General features: G+C 47.9%; 1 protein-coding gene across 1 annotated transcript in view; it reads right to left on the bottom strand.

Moving 5' to 3' along the window:
- The window catches only part of KANK4 (KN motif and ankyrin repeat domains 4), a 40,169-nt gene that overhangs the window by 10,203 nt on the left and 11,004 nt on the right, over positions 1 to 18,962 (bottom strand). The window contains exons 3-8 of the mRNA XM_060142560.1: positions 16,187 to 18,094; positions 14,765 to 14,876; positions 11,559 to 11,777; positions 9,996 to 10,083; positions 7,691 to 7,910; positions 876 to 1,018 (exon numbers count right to left, since the gene is read on the bottom strand). Coding sequence (XP_059998543.1) covers positions 876 to 1,018; positions 7,691 to 7,910; positions 9,996 to 10,083; positions 11,559 to 11,777; positions 14,765 to 14,876; positions 16,187 to 18,094 — 2,690 coding nt within the window. The remainder of the gene's footprint in view (positions 1 to 875; positions 1,019 to 7,690; positions 7,911 to 9,995; positions 10,084 to 11,558; positions 11,778 to 14,764; positions 14,877 to 16,186; positions 18,095 to 18,962) is intronic.

Raw genomic sequence — 18,962 nt, 5'->3', positions numbered from 1 at the left:
GTCCTTTGTCTCTTGCACAAGAGTCCTGGGTCATCTGCCAGCATCCACGACACATGTTAGCTTTAAGGTAGAGTAAAATCTCAGACCCTTTACACTTCTTTTTTTTTTTTTTTTTTTTTTTTTGCCGTACGCAGGCCTCACTGTTATGGCCTCTCCCGTTGCAGATCACAGACCCCAGACGTGCCGCTTAGCGGCGGCCATGGCTCACGGGCCCAGCCGCTCCACGGCATGTGGGATCCTCCCGGACCGGGGCACGAACCCGTGTCCCCTGCATTGGCAGGCGAACTCTCAACCACTGCGCCACCAGGGAAGCCCCCTTTACACTTCTTGAGAGTTAGGCTACACTGATGATCACTCTGGGGGGAAATGGAGAGTGGAATGCACTCTGCTTGTTCTTCTATTGGTCAAAGATGGATAAGTGGCCTTTCGAGGAATGCCCACTGTTCCATATGGAGCTTTGTCTACTGGCTACGGGCCACACCCCTACTCTGTGTTCTCAAGTGGAAGGGCCCAGAAGCTGAACAGAGACATCCCAACCCTCTGGACTGCTTTGTAATTTATGAGCGAGGTGGATCTCCTGCAGGGGCTTTCTAGAGCACAACTAGCAAACGCCTTCTCAAGGTGCTAACATTCGGTTTGAGGAGTCAGACCCAGATAGATTACAAGCTCATGACCTCTGTCCCAGCCTGTCTGGGTCTCAGGAGGCTCTGAGGAAACGGAATGTCCAGTCTTCGGACAGATGCCATTTGGAGGGCCCAGACTTCTCGGGTTAAAAACTCTACATGGATCTGCATGGAATTTCTCACCCCAGTGGCAGAATAAAACTGGGAGGTGCCCGTGTTCATTAAAGAGGAGACCATGTTCACACCTCCTACCTGAGTAGCTTGGATGTTCACATCTCCTTCTCGTAAGAGTTTCCAGACAACAGCCATGTCTTCATCGGTCTCTGCAGAAGCCAGGGGAGTGATCATCACGGCGGTGTAGCCAGCTTTGTTCTGATGGTCCACGTTGCAGACGCCTGCAAGAGAAACACCGAAGCTGGAACAGCTCCCGAGAGGCTGGAAGCCAGGCTTTAGCCTGTTCAACAGGATGCTGCCAGCTGGTTAAAGGGCCACAGGATAGAGCAATCCTTTCCCAGTGGTGGAATCTATGTTCTACATTTTTAAACAGCCTTTAACAGTGGCCACTTTTCTTTACAAGTTTTCTGAGGATACCCAGCAAGAAAGGTCCACAGGAGAGTCAGAGGTGGCCAAGGGGGCCAATGACCTTGACTTTATTTCCTAAAGTGGAGGACAAACATTATTCCTATTTTACAGATGAGGACCCTGAAAGTCAGTGAAGCTTATCAACTGCCCAAGTGAAGGAGAAGTGAGACCAGGACTCAGGTCTATCCGGCGCTAGAGCCCATCACTCACATGGCCTCACGTCACCCACAGGTGTGTATTTCAGGTCTGGTTCTATGTCTATGTGTAACTCTTAAGCAGCTGTCTATGGTTGTAGGTCTTTTCAAAGGCTAGTGATATCTTGTGCAATGGACCAGGGGACATGAAAAACACCCCAGGATAAACATGGGAAATCTTCCGGGAATAACCATTTTCATTTGAAAAGCAGAGTGGAAAATAAAACACTCCACAAAGTTTTATATTAAAGCAATTAAGAATATACATTTCATAATAGAATGAAAAACTGGCATATTTTTAAGATGAAGTATTAAATGAGAACTCAAAAGAAATTTCTGCTTTGTAACCCTGGGGATATGCATTCATATCCTTTCCCACCAAAGGAGACATAGGAGATCTTCAGCCTGTTATCTGTTGTCTGAAGGCTCCCACTTCATAAGGGCGGTACAGTGTGGAAAACCAAATCTTCCCTGTACTGTTGCTCATGCAAAAAATCTATGTGTCTCTTTGGGACAATAATAAAACTATCTCAGTAAGGCAAGTCTGAGATTTTCTTAGCATTTCTTCTGTAAAATGGGGATAATAACAGGACCTATAAGGTTACTGTGAAAGTTAATGAGTTAATGTATTAAAAGCACTTAGAACAGTGCCTAGCACATAATAAACACTCAATAAGTGTTAGCTGTTATTACTATTATTGTCCAGAAGGTTATTCTTGTCTTTACATCCTTGCTACTTGCTCTTGAAGACTTAGAGCTTCATTGTAACAAATCTGGTTTACGACAAAATGTCAGGGTTACTTATAAGTTCTGTGCAAGGCCTTATCTTTGATAAAGGAGGCAGGAATGTACAGTGGAGAAAGGACAGCCTCTTCAATAAGTGGTGCTGGGAAAACTGGACAGGTACATGTAAAAGTATGAGATTAGATCACTCCCTAACACCATACACAAAAATAAGCTCAAAATGGATTAAAGACCTAAATAAGGCCAGAAACTATCAAACTCTTAGAGGAAAACATAGGCAGAGCATTCTATGATATAAATCACAGCAAGATCCTTTCTCATCCACCTCCTAGAGTAATGGAAATAAAAACAAAAATAAACAAATGGGACCTAATGAAACTGCAAAGCTTTTGCACAGCAAAGGAAACCATAAACAAGACCAAAAGACAACCCTCAGAATGGGAGAAAATATTTGCAAATGAAGCAACTGACAAAGGATTAATCTTCAAAATTTATAAGCAGCTCATGCAGCTCAACAACAAAAAAACAAACAACCCAATCCAAATATGGGCAGAAGACCTAAACAGACATTTCTCCAAAGAAGATATACAGATTGCCAACAAACACATGAAAGGATACTCAACATCACTAATCATTAGAGAAATGCAAATCAAAACTACAATGAGATATCATCTCACACCAGTCAGAATGGCCATCATCAAAAAATCTAGAAACAATAAATGCTGGAGAGGGTGTGGAGAAAAGGGAACACTCTTGCACTGCTGGTGGGAATGTGAATTGGTTCAGCCACTATGGAGAATAGTATGGAGGTTCCTTTAAAAACTACAAATAGAACTACCATATGACCCAGCAATCCCACTACTGGGCATATACCCTGAGAAAACCATAATTCAAAAAGAGTCATGTACCAAAATGTTCATTGCAGCTCTATTTACAATAGCCAGGAGATGCAAACAACCTAAGTGTCCATCATTGGTTGAATGGATAAAGAAGATGTGGCACATATATACAATGGAATATTACTCAGCCATAAAAAGAAATGGAATTGAGCTATTTGTAATGAGGTGGATGGACATAGAGTCTGTCATACGGAGTGAAGTAAGTCAGAAAGAGAAAGACAAATACCGTATGCTAACACATATATATATGGAATTTAAGAAAAAAGAAAAATGTCATGAAGAACCTAGGGGTAAGACAGGAATAAAGACACAGACCTACTAGAGAATGGACTTGAGGATATGGGGAGGGAGAAGGGTAAGCTGTGACAAAGTGAGAGAGTGGCATGGACATATAAACACTATCAAATGTAAAATAGATAGCTAGTGGGAAGCAGCTGCATAGCACAGGGAGATCAGCTCGGTGCTTTGTGACCACCTAGAGGGGTGGGATACGGAGGGTAGGAGGGAGGGAAACGCAAGAGGGAAGAGATATGGGAACATATGTATATGTTTAACTGATTCACTTTGTTATAAAGCAGAAACTAACACACCATTGTAAAGCAATTATACTCCAATAAAGGTGTAAAAAAAAAAAAAGTTCTGTGCAAGGGAAAAAAAACCCAACAATATTTGTTTGACATTCCCTCCACTCCACCCCAAACAATTTTTCAGAAATGTGTCATAGTGAACCAGAATGCCAATGGATACAGTTGGGCTCATGTATCAGCAATTTCCTCGCCTGAAGCCTCTCTGACCACTGTCATGACAAGCTGGGCTATGAAAGCCGAATAATAACTCCATGCATCGCCTCACAACTCTGTTCTGATAAAGACGGGAATATCTGCGTTGCCACGTTAATGACTTTAAAATTTTTACCCCGTGACTATTTTATGTTTGCTTTTAAGATGCATAAATGAGCCTCAGGTTACGATTCTCTATACTCTCTTCAGAAACGTGACCTATAACTCAGTAGAGTGAGAACTAACTCCTACCCTGGGGCTCTGAAAAGGGGCTGAGGACCCCTGGCTTTCACAGCAGATGTTTCCGAGCAGCTCCAGGGAGCAAACCAACCTCCCCGGAGGCGAGGAGAAGGCTCTTGACTGAACATCCTCCAGCTCGGCCAGCTTCCTCTTCTGCAGAGGCGTCCTGGCGAAATAGAGGACAGATCACAACGGACTAAAGGGGTGGAGGTGCACCCATGGCTCTCTTCTCAATAATGATGTGCTTTCCAGATGCTTCACAAATGGCTGGGAAGGGAGCCCAGTTTGGAGTGGGACAGATCTGCCCTCCTCAACACCCCTACTACAGTGAGGGAAAGGAATGGCGCTTTCAGACCGTCTCCCCAGCCCCCTTCATTCTTTATGCTTGCGGCCGTTGTGCTATTTCAACATGTTAAAGGGGAAAGCTTCCAAACCACTTTAGGGTTGATGAGTATTGACTGGACCTCAGACAACATCAGCAGAAATTTATAACAAACAAATCAAAGGTTGTCTGTTCTCCAGCCTGGCCTGGCCCAACCAGAGGACTTCTAACAGGCTGCAAGCCTGTGCGCTACTTAGAGATGAAGGTGCTACATTACCGATCTTTAGAGTTTTTGTGCACATAATAGGTGCGCCTAAGGTCTCACAGTGTCCCTGGAACCTAGCTTCGGGTAGTAGAAAAATGCCCAGGTTGGGAGGGTGACAGATCATGGTTAGAATTCTGGCTTAGTTACCTACTGGCTCTGTGACCTTGACCACAGAACTTGACCTCTCTGAGCCTCAGCTGTCTCACTTGGAAAATGCATTAAATATCTGCTTCACAATCCCCGCAAGGACTGCATATGGCAGTATTGCACTGTGTGTGGGCTGGGGAAGGCACTCAACAAACAGTAGGTGGTGTTGTTATTCACCTTCTATAATGAAAGGCCCTAACATTGAACACAGTAAATGCAACCCAGAGGCATGCTCCTTTAATGATGTGCCTTTCTCAACAGAGCTACCATTTTTAGGGTATCCATGAATCCCTGAAGAATGTTAGAATTGTAACTTCGTCTTCCTCTGAGATGCAGAAAGAACTTCGGGCTGTCATTATGTACATCACCTTTCCATGCAGGTAAGGAGCCTCAAGGCTGCTTAATGGAATTTTGGAGAATGAAAGTTTACTGGAATTTAACCTAGCTCCCAGGAATCATCCGTCCACTCGTTCATCTGACAGATATTTTCACTCGACACCCACCATGAGCCAGGAACTGGTCTAGGTGCTGGGGATACTGAAAGGAAGGGGACAGACAAGAGCCTCCCTCGGGTTAACTGCGTTCTGTTAGACTCAGAGAGAAGTGACAAGCAAAGGTCACCTGAAGAAGAACTTGGTGTACTGCTAGAGGGAGATGCGACAGCCACTTTAGACGGATCACCAAGAAGCCTTCTGTGGTGCCGTTTGAGCTGTGACTTGAATGATGAGAAGAAGCCAGTTATGAGAATAGTTTCAGGGAAAAGGATCCAGATGGAAAGAAAATGCAAACATCCTAAGGAGGGAATGAGCGTGGTGAGTTTGAGGCCCACACGTGGCTGGAGTGGAGGGAAGGAGGGTGCATGGTGGTGGCAGAGAGAGCAAAGGCAGGCAGGCCCAGGCCATCTGGGATTCCTGAAGGCCAAGAGCAAGGGGAAGCCGTGGGAGGGATTTAAGGGGGGGTGGGGAGGACAAGATACAAGTTGGGGGGAAGCTGTTGGATCCAAACTTCAGACTTCCTGATGCCTGTTTAAACTCCCCCTCCAGCTTCCTAAGTAAGGGTGTACTGTTCTAGCATGTGCTCTAATTCCTGGTTGCCACGGTATCGACTTCAAATCCCAGCAACACATTTAGTCGTTGCATGATCTAGAGCAAGTATGTTGACTTTTCGGAGTGTCACTTTCATCACCTATAAAACAGGAATAATCGTCCTAATAACAGGATCGTTATGACGATTAAATGACATCTCAGGTGCCAGGTGCTTAGCAGAGGGCCTAATCCGTGTAGATCATTTGCGGTTTTATACCTCTTGTAGGTACCCTCCTAGATATCCCTCATACAGCCCTCCTAAGCTCACTGATGACATTCGACTGGGACCCACACACCTTCAGTCGGTCCCATCCCCCGCCTGTCCACACTGGCACTCCTAGGCTGCTTGGTGTTGTCACACGCTCTGCAGAAAGTCCACTCTAAGCCCTGTGAGGTGGTCTCAGCAGACATAGAGTTCTTTGTTTGACTATTAACCACCCTTTCCAGCCCCTAAGACGAGCAAGACCATTTGCAATGATTCTCCACCAGAGGGAAGAGTCTTCCCTTCCTCCAGACTTCCAACAACTAAGAACCTAATGCTCACTTCCCTTCTCTCCTCCTCAAATCCCTCTGGACCTTCACCCACTCTCCCTTCCTTTTGCTTCCATCTCGGAGGAATAAATATCCCAGCAGCTTGCCTATGCTGACCTCGTCTGCCTCTGCTGTGGATTCCAGGTTTTTCCAGCTCCTCGAAAACCTTGCTCCATCAAGCATCTTCTCTCCTTTGTATCTTTAATCTCTCTCTCTCTCTCTGTGTCTCTCTCTGTCTGCCCCTTTCTCTGTCTCTGTCTCTGTCTCTCTCTGTCTCTCTCTCTCTCTCTCTCGGATTCTTCTTCTCAGCCAACAGACATATTCAGGTCTCCTCCATCCCCATTCACTCAAAAATAACTCTCCCCATCCTCTCCTGCTTCCTCCAGCTATCGTGCTACATCACTGCCTTCCCTAGCCCATGAACGTCACTCCTTTCACTTCTGAAATCTGGTTTCCTCCCAACAGGCCCCTGAAACAATTGTTTCCAAAGTCATCAGTGACCCCTTCCCAAATCTGCCAACCAACCCCAGGCATCCTCCTTCAGGGACACTACAGTACAGTATTTGACCCAGTGGACAATCTTCTTTCTTCCTGACATTTTCTTCTTCAATGGCCTGGGACTTTTCTCTGTCTGCCAGAACCTACACGCCGCAGTGCACATTTCCTGCTCTCTAAACAGGGTACTATCTCACTTCTTTTGAGCCCTGAAATCCCATTCTGCGCCTCTCTCTGGTGAGCCATCATGCCGTCCATCCTGACTGTCAGGCTGTAAGCTCCTGGGGAGGAGGACTCACGCCTAGCTCACCTTTGCATCTCTGGTGGTAGTCAGTATGGACCTCATACGTAGTTCACAAATATCTGATGAAGGGTGAATGAATCAAATAGAGTCAAACTGATCAAATGGAGCCGTGACTCTTGTTACAAAGTACTTATGAAGACGGAAAATGGGACCTTTCCTAGAGGCAGTGTGGTATAGACCTGGAGCTGGACAAACTGAACATGAAGTGCGACTCTACCACTTCCCAGCATTGTGACCTGAGCAAGTTTTATAACTCTCTCAGCCTCAGTTTCCTCAACTGTAACATGAGAACAATAATACCTACATCACAAGAGTGTTGTGAAGAATAAATGACATAATAAAGGAAAAAATGGTCTAGCCCAGCTCCTAGAACACAGGACGAACTCAGAACAGTGAAGAATCCCCTCGCTGGACAGAAGTGGGAACAAGAAGTGCCTGTCACAGAGGGACCCAGGCGGCACAGATGCAGCCATTTCTGACCTGTTTCCAGCAGCAGCCTCACGATGGAGAAGCTGGAGTGGGATACGCTGTAGTGAAGAGCTGTGTTGCCATTGCCATCAGCCAGGTTGACAAGCAGCTTTAGCAAGTGTGGGGAGTGAGGCTGGACCCCGCGGAGGTAGGTGGCCACCACAGCAGGGCTGGATGACTTCCGGCTGGAGACCCGGAACCACTCTTGACTGATGGTATTTAAGCTCTGCTTCTGAAAGATCAACAGATTCCAGTTCCAGGAGGTTACCTACCTGGGTGCTCCGGCTGGGGTGTTAATTTCCACTAGGAAAGGTCAGCTTAGGATGCTTCCACTTCTATCCCTTCAGCTCCCTCCAAATCTCCATGTGATTCACTCCTAGAGGGCTCAGAGCTAGTGGGGTCCCCATGCAGCAGCACACTTTGAACCCGTGGGATCGGTCCCACATATGAGGTAGACAGGAGGATTGGGAGAGCAACACAGTAGCCAGTAACACAGCACATTACTCGGGGACAGTTTGAGTCTACTGTACGTTTCGATCACATCCCCCATATGCACAGGATAACCATGACCCGCTCTTTCACGCATCTACACCAGCCTATGTGACCCTAGCCCAGACTCTACCAGGGCATGTGCATGTTTTTAACAGGCATAGCTGGAAAGTCACAACATTTTACTACTGGGAAAAATGCACACTGAAAGCTAAGACAAACAACATGCCCAATTTATGCTTGAAGTAAAACCCAAACAGATGTGCTTGAATTATTTTTGGCTTTTAAGTTTTGCGAGGACCTTCAGACAAGATGGTGTAACAACATGGCAGGACCGCACCATCTGCAGTATTCAGCTCCTTTATAACCATGAACGCAAATGACACCAACTCTGCATGTGACATGACCTAAGTGTTAAAATGGAACCTGACTAGATTATTTTTCTAAAGGGGAGCAGAAACGATGAGGCTGTGACTATTAGAGATGATTTCATATTCATTCTGGAAAGGGCACTGAATTAGGAGTCACTACACCCTAAGGGCCAGGCATAAGTCCTGGCTCAGCTGTGCGACCTTGGAAGTCCTATAACCTTTCTGAATCTTTCCTGTCTGGTCTATAAAATGGCAGTGAAAAAACGGCTGGGTCCCTAACTTCCCATGCTCTACAGAGTGAGGTCCTTGCACAACCAGCTTTGTCTCTAAGGTGGAGAGGGGGTGTCCTGTGCTTTGATCCTAAAGTGGGTGTGATGTCAGGTTTGTATGCCCTCTGATCGATCTTCTAGGCAGAAACAGCGGAACCTTTTGTGGCTGAAACACTTCTTATATATCAGAATATCTCCTTTACCCATGGAGTCTTCAGGAGAATCTGGAGAAAGTTCCTAATATTAAGGAACATAGTGGTAGATTTTAAATGAAGAGCTAAGAAACAACTTAGCTCTGTAATTCATTTAAGAATAAGAAGCAGGAGCTTTAATCAACATCCACCTCACGTCTTGGTTCTTTAACAATCTGGGAACAAGTTATTCGCCAAATCAGGGAAGATAAAATACTCATGAAAATGGGCTAATCAATCGTTTTTACTCCTAAGGCTCTTCCGCAAAGGAGAACAAAATGGGCTTTAAAAATGCTTACAAGCTGTTACACGTTGGGTCTTATCAGTTGCTCTCACGACTTGGGAAAATGTGTCTGTGCCAGTGCCTCTTGCTTCCAGCAGAAACTAATCCTTACATGTTTAAATCTCCATGGTCCATGATGGTGTTAAGGAACAAACAGGTGTATTTTCTTGCTTTTGGTCTCTTGACCCATAGATGCACTTTCAAGAAAAACAGTAAAGACTACAGAATGAAATGCCAGGGCTTGAGGGTAGTGGAGACATGCGGTCCACCACCTTCCTTTTATTAATGAGGAAAACACGGCCCTGAGCGTTGAACTGACTCACCCAAGACCTCACCGCTATCTAGCGGTCCTGGGAATAGAACCACGGTTCCCATTCCACCCGCTCTTTTCCGCTTTACTCACGGTTCTCTCAAACTGCAAGGCAATTTTGAGCCTAAGCCACAAAAGTTCTATGACACATTCAGGTTGGGACGCCTAATAACACTTGGTAAGTGCCTCTGAGCCGCAGGCCTGGTTCCCGTGCACATGCATGGGTTCCGCTTTCTCAGCACAATCCATCACCTTGGGTAGCAGAGTTGGGGCAAATGAGAGAACAGCCAGCGGACAGGGACCCGTGCACACCCACACCGCTGCCTCAGGCACGGCACCCAAGTCACCCAGGTGAAACTTAAACAGTATAGAAATCTTTATATGATGATGAAAAATCAGAGTACCAAGAGCTGGTCAGTGGTCGTCCCGGTTTCTGGCAGATGTTGGCTCAATGCCCGGCATGCATTAAGGAATTCCTCTGAGGGTTTATATCTAAAGAAAAAAAAATATATGTATGTATGTGTATATATATATATATATATATTATATCAGTCTCCATGTGGATAAAAAAAAAGTCCCCTACCTTGACTTTCACTCTCATCTTTTACCTCTCAGTGACTCAAACACCCAAACTGGGCAACTTCCCAGGGTCAGGGGCATTCCTCAGAAATACTGGGTGAACACAGCCTCCTGACAAGGAGGCTTGGCTTCTGAGCTCTTCTGAAGAGTGAGTTAAGGGCATTGCCCCTTGGATCTTGCTGTTTTCGGGGGGCAGGAGCAGACCACCAAAGCATTTTGGGGGCCACGGGCCCAAATGCCATTCCTGACATGCTGGGAAAGGGAGAGTTATCTTTCCGACTTTGGAGCCAACATTTTCTGCCTGAGTGATTTGACAAATCCAAAGGACTCAATGCACAGCAGCAAATTTCTTCCGGTTACTCTTCCATGAAGGATACAGTAAGTGCTAATTGAGTCAATAAAATGAAAATCGATTAAGCTGGGGGCGCTCTCAATGATATGCACTCCTCCTGTGCTAGTATAAGGGCAGACTCAGCACTGAGAGGCCTAGGTTGGGAGTCAATGGCATGGGTCACCGAGAAGCTCCGCTCTCATCACGTCCTTACAGCGCCGCTATTTCGGAGCAGCCCTGCGGCACTGCTGGACGATGAGATGCCATTCACTGCTCATCATTCCTTCAGCAACCAGGCTGGGGATGATGGTAACGATAATGAATGGTACTTGTTATTCTCATTTCTCCCATTTATCAAGAGCCTACCATGTGGCAGGCACTGCAGGAGGCATTTTGCATACTTTTTTACCTACTTTTTCTCATCCAGTCCTCAGATCAAATCTATCGGGTTGCTACTATCCGCATTTTACAGATGAGGAAACTGAGACGAATGCAGCTAAAACACACCGTGGCAGACGTAGGATTTGAATCCAAGTGTGTCCAACCCCAAAGTCAGTACTCTCTTCATCGTGCCATGTGACCTCCCATCACTTTCAAAAACAGGGTTATGTCAGTATGGCCAAAGGGAAAGGCAGAAAAACAGGTGGGAGAATCACAAAAGACGTGCGTTGAAACACCATCTCTGCTGGCTGCGTCACTAACTTCTCAAAGCCTCTGTTTCCACATCTGTAAAGTGGGGCTTATAATAATTTCTACCTTACAGATTGTTTAGAAGGATTACATCAAGAGAATACCTGTAGAGTCCTTCACACTTTCAGTGCTAAGGCCATGTTAGCTTCATATGCAGAGCTCTGTCTATGACAGTATACCCCATGAAGGCAGAAGTTAGATCTGTTTAGTTTAACCAATGCACTGTACCTGGCATAGATTGGAAACTCAATAAATATTGGTGAATGGATAGATAAATGAATTAACAAACAACCAGATGAAAGGGTGAATAAATGCCCTTGCTCTTTCTCAGAGGATCAAGTGCCCCATCTGTCCCCATCTGACTCACCTCTCAGCCTTGGGATGGGGAAGCTCTTCCCCAGGCCCGCTTTGCTGGTCTGTGTCACGAGTGCCCTCGGGAATGCCCTGCCCCGCCTTGTAGCTGAGGTGGGCATCCTTGCCCCGCCTAGATTCTGGGCCATCACATTTCTTCTCGGCCTCGCTGTCAGACAAATCTTCTGGGGAGGTGTCCTCACTGCTGGTCTCCTCACTCGAGGTGGTCTCATAGCTGGGAAAGGAGACAAGGTCACTCGTTCCGTGCTTCCTGCCTGATGCTCGTGTCAACACTAATGAGAACTCGGTGGGCTTTAAACGACACTTCCGTGCTTGCTAACCTCGTCCTCCATTCTCTACACTTGCAGTGCTGGGCAAGGGGACTCCCAGGAAACCTACTGTCAGAGGAACATGCTTTTAAGAGCTCTGTACCTTTAACGCTGGAGGCCATTTGGGGAAAAGGGTAATTAACTAAGCTCTTTGCAACAAACACACAAACAGCCCATGGCCTAAGTGGTCGAGGCATTGAGATGATCCAGGTATCCAAGGCTCTCATGGAAGAGTTTGATTCTGGAACCCTAATGTCCTGTCCTGAGAGAGACCCAGATCTAGGCAAACGTCCCCCACCCTGAGTTCTCTGAATTGCCTAACAAATCTTCACATCTCTGGGTGACTGTGAAGCCTCCCTTTGGCCGCCCTGTTCTATCCCAGCTTACAGCTGACAAGGGGGGAGCCATCTGTGTTCACTCCTGGCAGGGTTCCATGGGACACGTGAACAGTTGGGATACTTGAACCTAGCACCTGCCTTTCTCAGTTGCTGTTTCAACCACGGCTTAAAACAGCAAAAGTGAGGGCGTGGGCCACTTGAATGGCCTTCCCTCCCCAGCAATGATCCTTATGTTCAGTCATATGCAACTCTATTGAGGTGGCAGGCCAGAGACCAGAGAGGAAAGTTCTGGAAGATGTATTGACCCCTCTGCTGATGGTCAACAGGAGACCTCCGATGGAGGATGCTCCAGTTAAGGTGAAGATTTCGGGTTCTTGGCCTACTGGCACTGCCACAGAGACCAGGGGAGACCAGTGGCCACAGCTTCTACTGAACCCCCTCCTGCCCTTTATCTGAATGGTGGTCCCTATGTAAAGGCCCTGTGCTCACTGGATTTGCAAACCCAGACTGCTCCCTGGTACGCTCACATTCTGTCTTGTTCAAACCCCAGATATTTCTTCCTCTACTGTGCTTGGCACAACATTTTGCTTTTGTGATTAAGAAAACGGGACATGTTAAGTTTATCAAACAGTTCTTATCTTAGAATTGCTTCATAAAAGCTCCACCTGGAAGTTCATTCATTCATTCAACAGACATTTATTGAATACCTACTATGTGCCAGGCGCTGTTCTAAATGTTATAAGCAAAGTCCCTATCGTAACTGAGCTTAAACTCTAAGTAGGGAAAGGCAGAAAATAAACACGTAAACAATATATTCAGATAATGATAAGAGCAATGAGTAAACTAATAACGGGCCATGGGATAGCGTGATGCGAGGAGGGGCTACTTTCATTAGAGCAGAAGTTTTTAACGTTGGCTGCATGTTAGCATCACCTGAGGGTGTTTAAAGTTCCCGATACCTGTACTGCACCCGAGACTAATTAAACCGGAGTCCTCCAGGAGGGGGAGCCAGGCGTCAGTATTTTTAAGGCTCCCCCAGGGTTTCCAAGGTGCAGTCGAGGTTGAGAATCACTGCACCAGACTGACAGATACTGAGGGATATCTGGGAGAGAACTTTAAGTGGAGGAAACAGCAAATGCAAAGGCCCCAAGAAAGCCTGACTGAGCATGTTTCAGGGACGAAAGCCCGGAGCCAGTGATGGGGGATGAGGCCGGCTGGAGTCACGAGATGGACCTCCAGGTTTTGGTACAAAGTTGGCACTTTGGGGGACTTCCCTGGTGGTCCAGTGGTTAAGAATCCATCTTGCAATCCAGGGGACGCCAGTTCGATCCCTCATTGGGGAACTAAGAATCCACGTGCCATGGGGCAGCTGAGCCCGTGTGCCGCAACTACACAGCCCAGGCGCCCTGGAGCCTGCATAGTGCAAGGAAGAGCCCGTGCCGCAACTAAGACCCGACGCAGCCAATAAATAAATAAATAAATATTAAAAAAACAAAAAACAAACCTGGCACTTTTGCAAGTATTTAAGCAGGGGAGAGACGGGACCTGCTTTAGACTTTGAGGTTAGTCTGATTCTGCTTTCTGTCCACAAACTGGGGAAAGCTCAGAAAAAAATGGTTTCTCCTCTGGCCACAGTGTCTGGCGTCAGCAGGCGTAGGAACAGCAACCCTCCTATAACATCGCATTTCAATCTTTCTGACGTTTCCCTCACAGAACCTGGCACAGTAGTGACGTCACCCTTGTCTGAATTGGGTGTCTTCCTTCTGGTCTCACCCAAATTAGCAGGGGTTCCGACCTGTTCCGGGCAGCCTCCTGGGCCCACCCCTGGCTGGGTCTGGTGCCCCTGCTTTGGGCTTTCCCACCATCCTCCACTTCTTTCTCTACTAGAGTTCATCTCATCCTGTCAGAATTCTCCCTTTACTTCTGTCTTATCTCTGCCCATGTCCAAACTATGAGTTAAAGGCAGGGACAATGATTTATTTGACTTTTTTATCCCTACCACCAAACACATCATCGGTACTTAATAAATGTTTGTTGAATGACTGATTTAGAAAATATTCTAAATCCAGTGATTTACTCTCTACACTATATAAGGTCTGGTTCACGTTCTGAGTCAATAGACATTGATCGTTTTCCTTCATCCTAAAAAAGTTGGTCTGGTTTGCCGAAAGTTAGTTAAAGGAAGGAAAAAATTAAAAGGATGAAATCTGAAGTTCTACAAATTAAGAATTTGTCCTAGGTTCAGTGTTATGGTTCAGATTAAACGCCTTCCTTAAAGGGCTCATGTGTCCCCAAACTAGCAGAAGGCACCAGAATCCTGGCCCCAGGGAACACCAAAGCCAAGACATATTAAAAGCACAGGATCCAACAGACTACCACAGCTGGCAAGGAGCCAAACACATGCAAACCCGAGAGGGAGTTTTAAAGGGCCGTTGAGATTAATTCCCTTGAAGAAGAATGAAAACCAGATGCTTCCCCTAGGAAAAGAGAGTGCTCGGGACAACAGCAGGAGAGGTAGTGTGGAGGTTAGGCTGGGCTTCATGAGCGATGCTTACCCACCGTTAACCCCAACAAACTGAAGGTTCTTTTTGGTCCCATTACCTCCTGCACGGAAGCCATAGTCTTTCTTTTTCATTATGGATTTAAGGCTGGTCGACGGGGAGATCTCTAGGCAGACACAACATCACAGGTTAGCATGATCTTGGGGATGCCCCAGAATGCAGCAGCACTGGGACTCTTGCTTTGAGGGCACATGGGCTGAAGGTGTGTGAAGGGGCAGAAAGGGAACTAGATAATTTAACTCAAATATACTGAGGGTCTTTGAGGTGCCCCAACCTTCTGGTCAATGCCAGCCAAATTGTTCCGGTTCACAAACCCTCTACGTGTGGATTACAGAGTAGAGTTATTGGAGCATTCTTGAACCATGTGGTGTGAGTGCCACTGTTGTCCCTATCTCAGTCTGGGGAAATCTGAGGCTCAGGTGTGCTCAGGGAATGGCAGAGCAGGAGTAGAATTTGGGCCTCCCGACCCCTGGTCCGGCACCCACTTCTGCTCGAGGGCACCCCAGCGGTCCTTCCTGACTCACAAGCCAGATGACACTTGTGATGTGGGGTAGCCACGGAAAACACACGAGCGACAGCACGAGTCTTCTTTTGCTGGGCTTTGCTGGGCTCAAAATTACAGGAGGCAATTCACAATGAGTACGACTAAAACTAGCACCGAAATAACGAGAAAACAGCCAATTTGTGAGCTGCGGCAGGAAGCAGACTCACACGCTGCTGCCCGTTGAGCAAAGCAAAATATGGTTCCACTTAACTCCAGAGTGTGTGATCTGTTATAGGAGGAAGAGCCGCTCCGCCAAAGGGTCGACTTCCACATGTATCGCCCAATTTCTCTCTCTCTCTCTCTCACACACACACACAGACACAGAGGGAGAGAGAGAGAGAGAGAAAATAATTCAGTAAAATATCTCAGCTCTCAATATAATGATCCTCCAAAACAAGGCTACAAAAAAACCTCTTAATGTGCAAGAACTGGGCAGGACCACAGGAATGCAAGAGCCCAAGAAACAGTTAAGGGAGGCAGAGGTTTAAAGCACTCACAGCCAGGGCCTTTCTTCACCCTAGACATTGCCTTTGCACAATGCAAATGAGAAAGAGGCACCTCTCTGGGCAGACACACAGTGCTGCAGGCTTGGCAAGTGTGGGCTGGGTTTCAGCTCCGTTCACCCTCTGGCATCTTTGTGCCCTGTGCTATGTGAACGGCTGTATGTGGTGGCCCTGCAGTCGGTCCCAGCGTTAGAGCAAGGACAAGAGCAGAGGTTCCAAGCCTCCACTGTCGCAGAGATCAGTTTTTATTCCACCGGGTTCCTGGATGTGCTTAAACCTTTTTAAAAAACATATGCATGCAATTAAAACCCTTTTCCCCTTTGACTCGTCAAGGAGCAATGGTTTCCCGTCGCAGGCACCAGGATTTACCCGTCGGCGGGGAGGAAGAGGGGCCCGGGGGCTCCCTCTGGGGTGCAGCGTGGGCCGAGTAGGCGGACAGCAGCAGGTTGAGGGAGCTCTGCAGCTGGCTCTGGATGCTGCTGAGCTTGGAGGCGGGCTGCTTGATGGCATGGGCCAGCTCCGGGTACCCATGCTCCAGGCAGCTCCACTGCTCCTGCAGGAGCTCCTGGATCTTCTTAACGTACTGCCCGATAGTGGCATCGGTGGTGGGCGAGCTCGGTGGCCTTCCTGGGCGCTCCTTCCCCGGGAGCTCTGAACCGGCCTCCTTCCTCCCTGCTGGGGGAGCTTTTCTCTCGCTGCTCCTTGGAGAGCCTCTTGCTCCCCTGACTGGACCCTCGGCTCCCACCTGATGGCCTCCCTCCTGGTCAGAGCGTCCTTCTTCGATCCTGAGCTCAGTGGAGAGGCAGCTATGTAGAGAGGGGGTGAGGACCATCTTGGATCCCTGTGGCAGTGACACCTGGGATGGTGACACAAATTCTGCTGGGCTCCGATCCCCCCATTTGTGACTCTCCTGCCTCCACAGGACGCCATTCCCCTTTCCCCAGGCCCCCCAGCTTTCAGATCTTGTGCTGCCCGTAAGGTTGACCCCAATGCTCTTGTCACACGACTCCCTGGTCAAGAGTCCGTGCAGAGGGTCAGTGTTGACCATGGCATCAGTCTGGCCCTGAGCATCTTTGGTGTTCTCGTGGCTAAGCTTTTCTGTCAGTTGAGCTACAGTGCACTCTAGCTCTCGAATCCTCTGCCCCCTAGCCTTGATTTCCTCCTCCTGCCGCTGGAGGGCAGCTCTGACTTCGGCTAGTTCCTCAGTTCTTCCAGACAACTCGCCCTCAAGGCCCGAGAGCTGCTGCTTCAGGCTGGAGATGCTGCCAGGATCCACGGAGGTAAGGCCCAGGCTTTCCTCCGTGACCCGGATACCGATGCTTCTCACGTCTACTTCTACAGGTGGCGGCGGTGGGATCTCGATGATGTTGAGCTCGATTTCTTCTAGGGGGAGCTCATTCTCAGGGACGGGTGATGGCAGAGGTGGGGGGCTTGGTGTTGGGGAACCGGGGGTCGTGACCGCCACCTCGGCTTGTCTGCTTTCCTGTTGGTCTTCTGCATCCTCTAGAACTACAAGTGATGAGAAAGGAGGACTTGAGAAAGGGAGGTGATTTGCAGCTGCTTCTTCACCCTCTGGAGGCTCAGGCCCCTTCAGGATCAGCTCCGGTATTCCTGGCACCAGGTCTCCAGACTCTCTGACTTCTAGTTGGGCCGCTGCTCCCTGGGTGGAGTTGGAGAAACCTGCAAATCCTTCCGCAGGACCAAAGGCGCCATCACAGACACCGCCTTCGCCCTGAAGTGGGGGGAGGGCGGGCGGGGTAGGGGGCCCTGAGTTTAGGCTTGGGTCCTCTGAGGCCCTGTTCTGCAGCAGCGTGGCCGGCATGCTGGATGCTCTCAAGAGCTGGGGCCGTCCACTCCCGGGGGCGACCTCAGCCTCCAGCTGTCTGGCGGTCTCCGTCAGCAGGGCCTTCCGGTGGTAGCTCGCCTCGCTCCCGCCAGCGGCTTGGGGGTGATCACCGAGCGGCAGTGGCTGGCCTCGCGCCTCTGTCCCGAGCGACACCTTACTTGGCACCACTGGGGGCCAGTTCGGGTGGGAAAGAGCAGCGTGGGGGCGAGCGCCGCTGTCGGGAAGGCTGAAGTTTCGGGGCAAAGTGCTAAACTTGGCCTGCTTGGCCCGTCTGTGGATAGGAATCCTTTTGATGGTGTTTCCCTTCTCGATGTCATCCACATACTTGAGGAAGTCCAGGTCTAAATGGAAGCCATATGGGGTCTCCACGGAGTAGGGGTGGCTTTTTGGAGGGTCTTTCTCTTCATCCCCCTGAGAGGACTGGTCTTTGGCTGGGAGACATAAGACATGTGAAAAAGAAGCACAACGTTAATGAGAAAGACAGGCGGTGAGACCTAATATCTCTCGCATAAGCGTTCTCCTAAATGTTCCAGCCTCTGAATTATGCTGAGATGCTCACCGTCTTTTGGCTGGGCTGAGAAATCCTGTTATTAAATCAATGTGGACTTAGCCAATGTCTCCAAGGAAATAGGTAGAGGGAATAGTTTCCAATTTGCAGTATGGCATTTCAGTTACCACTGTGGCCAAGAATTTGCCAAATCAGGGTACTAATTGGTAATTATGAATATGGACGTTTCCAAAGGATGAGATACACGATTGTCTCAATATTAAAAAAGGACCCTGCATTATTGCAATAGGTCCTAGTAAATCTTGCTAAATCCAGAGATATCAAGGAGCCGTGCTTCCTGCATCATTTAAGCTTCCTCTGATGGCTGAGCCTCTAGGTACGTGAAGCTCAGAACGGGCAGCCATAATCACGCACAGCCTACGCTCTTTTCCACTGGAAAACGGCGTAGTGCTTAACAAACAAGTTTCCCTCTCAAAAACTCATGCCAGGTAAGGAAATACCACTTCTTTCACAAACTAGAAAAAAAGGTGGTGGAGGAAAATGGGACAATCCATGTCAAAAGGGACATTGGCAAACATTCCTCCAAGAGGTGTGGGACTCATGATTTTTCAGAGCAGCCCAAAGTATCAGGAGAATATCACGATGAGAACATTCTCCATCACACTGAGGCACCACTGATCTTGACCCCAGCAGAGGATGCTGAGAACAAGTCAGTCCTTTGATTATTTGAATCCAATTAGCTCCTTCCTCAGGTTAAATCATCTTTGTTGTTTTCATGTTCCTAATGTGAC

The sequence above is a fragment of the Lagenorhynchus albirostris genome, chromosome 2 (genome assembly GCF_949774975.1).
Source record: "Lagenorhynchus albirostris chromosome 2, mLagAlb1.1, whole genome shotgun sequence".
Taxonomy (NCBI): Eukaryota; Metazoa; Chordata; class Mammalia; order Artiodactyla; family Delphinidae; genus Lagenorhynchus; species Lagenorhynchus albirostris.
This window is presented reverse-complemented; position numbering and strand designations above follow the sequence as displayed.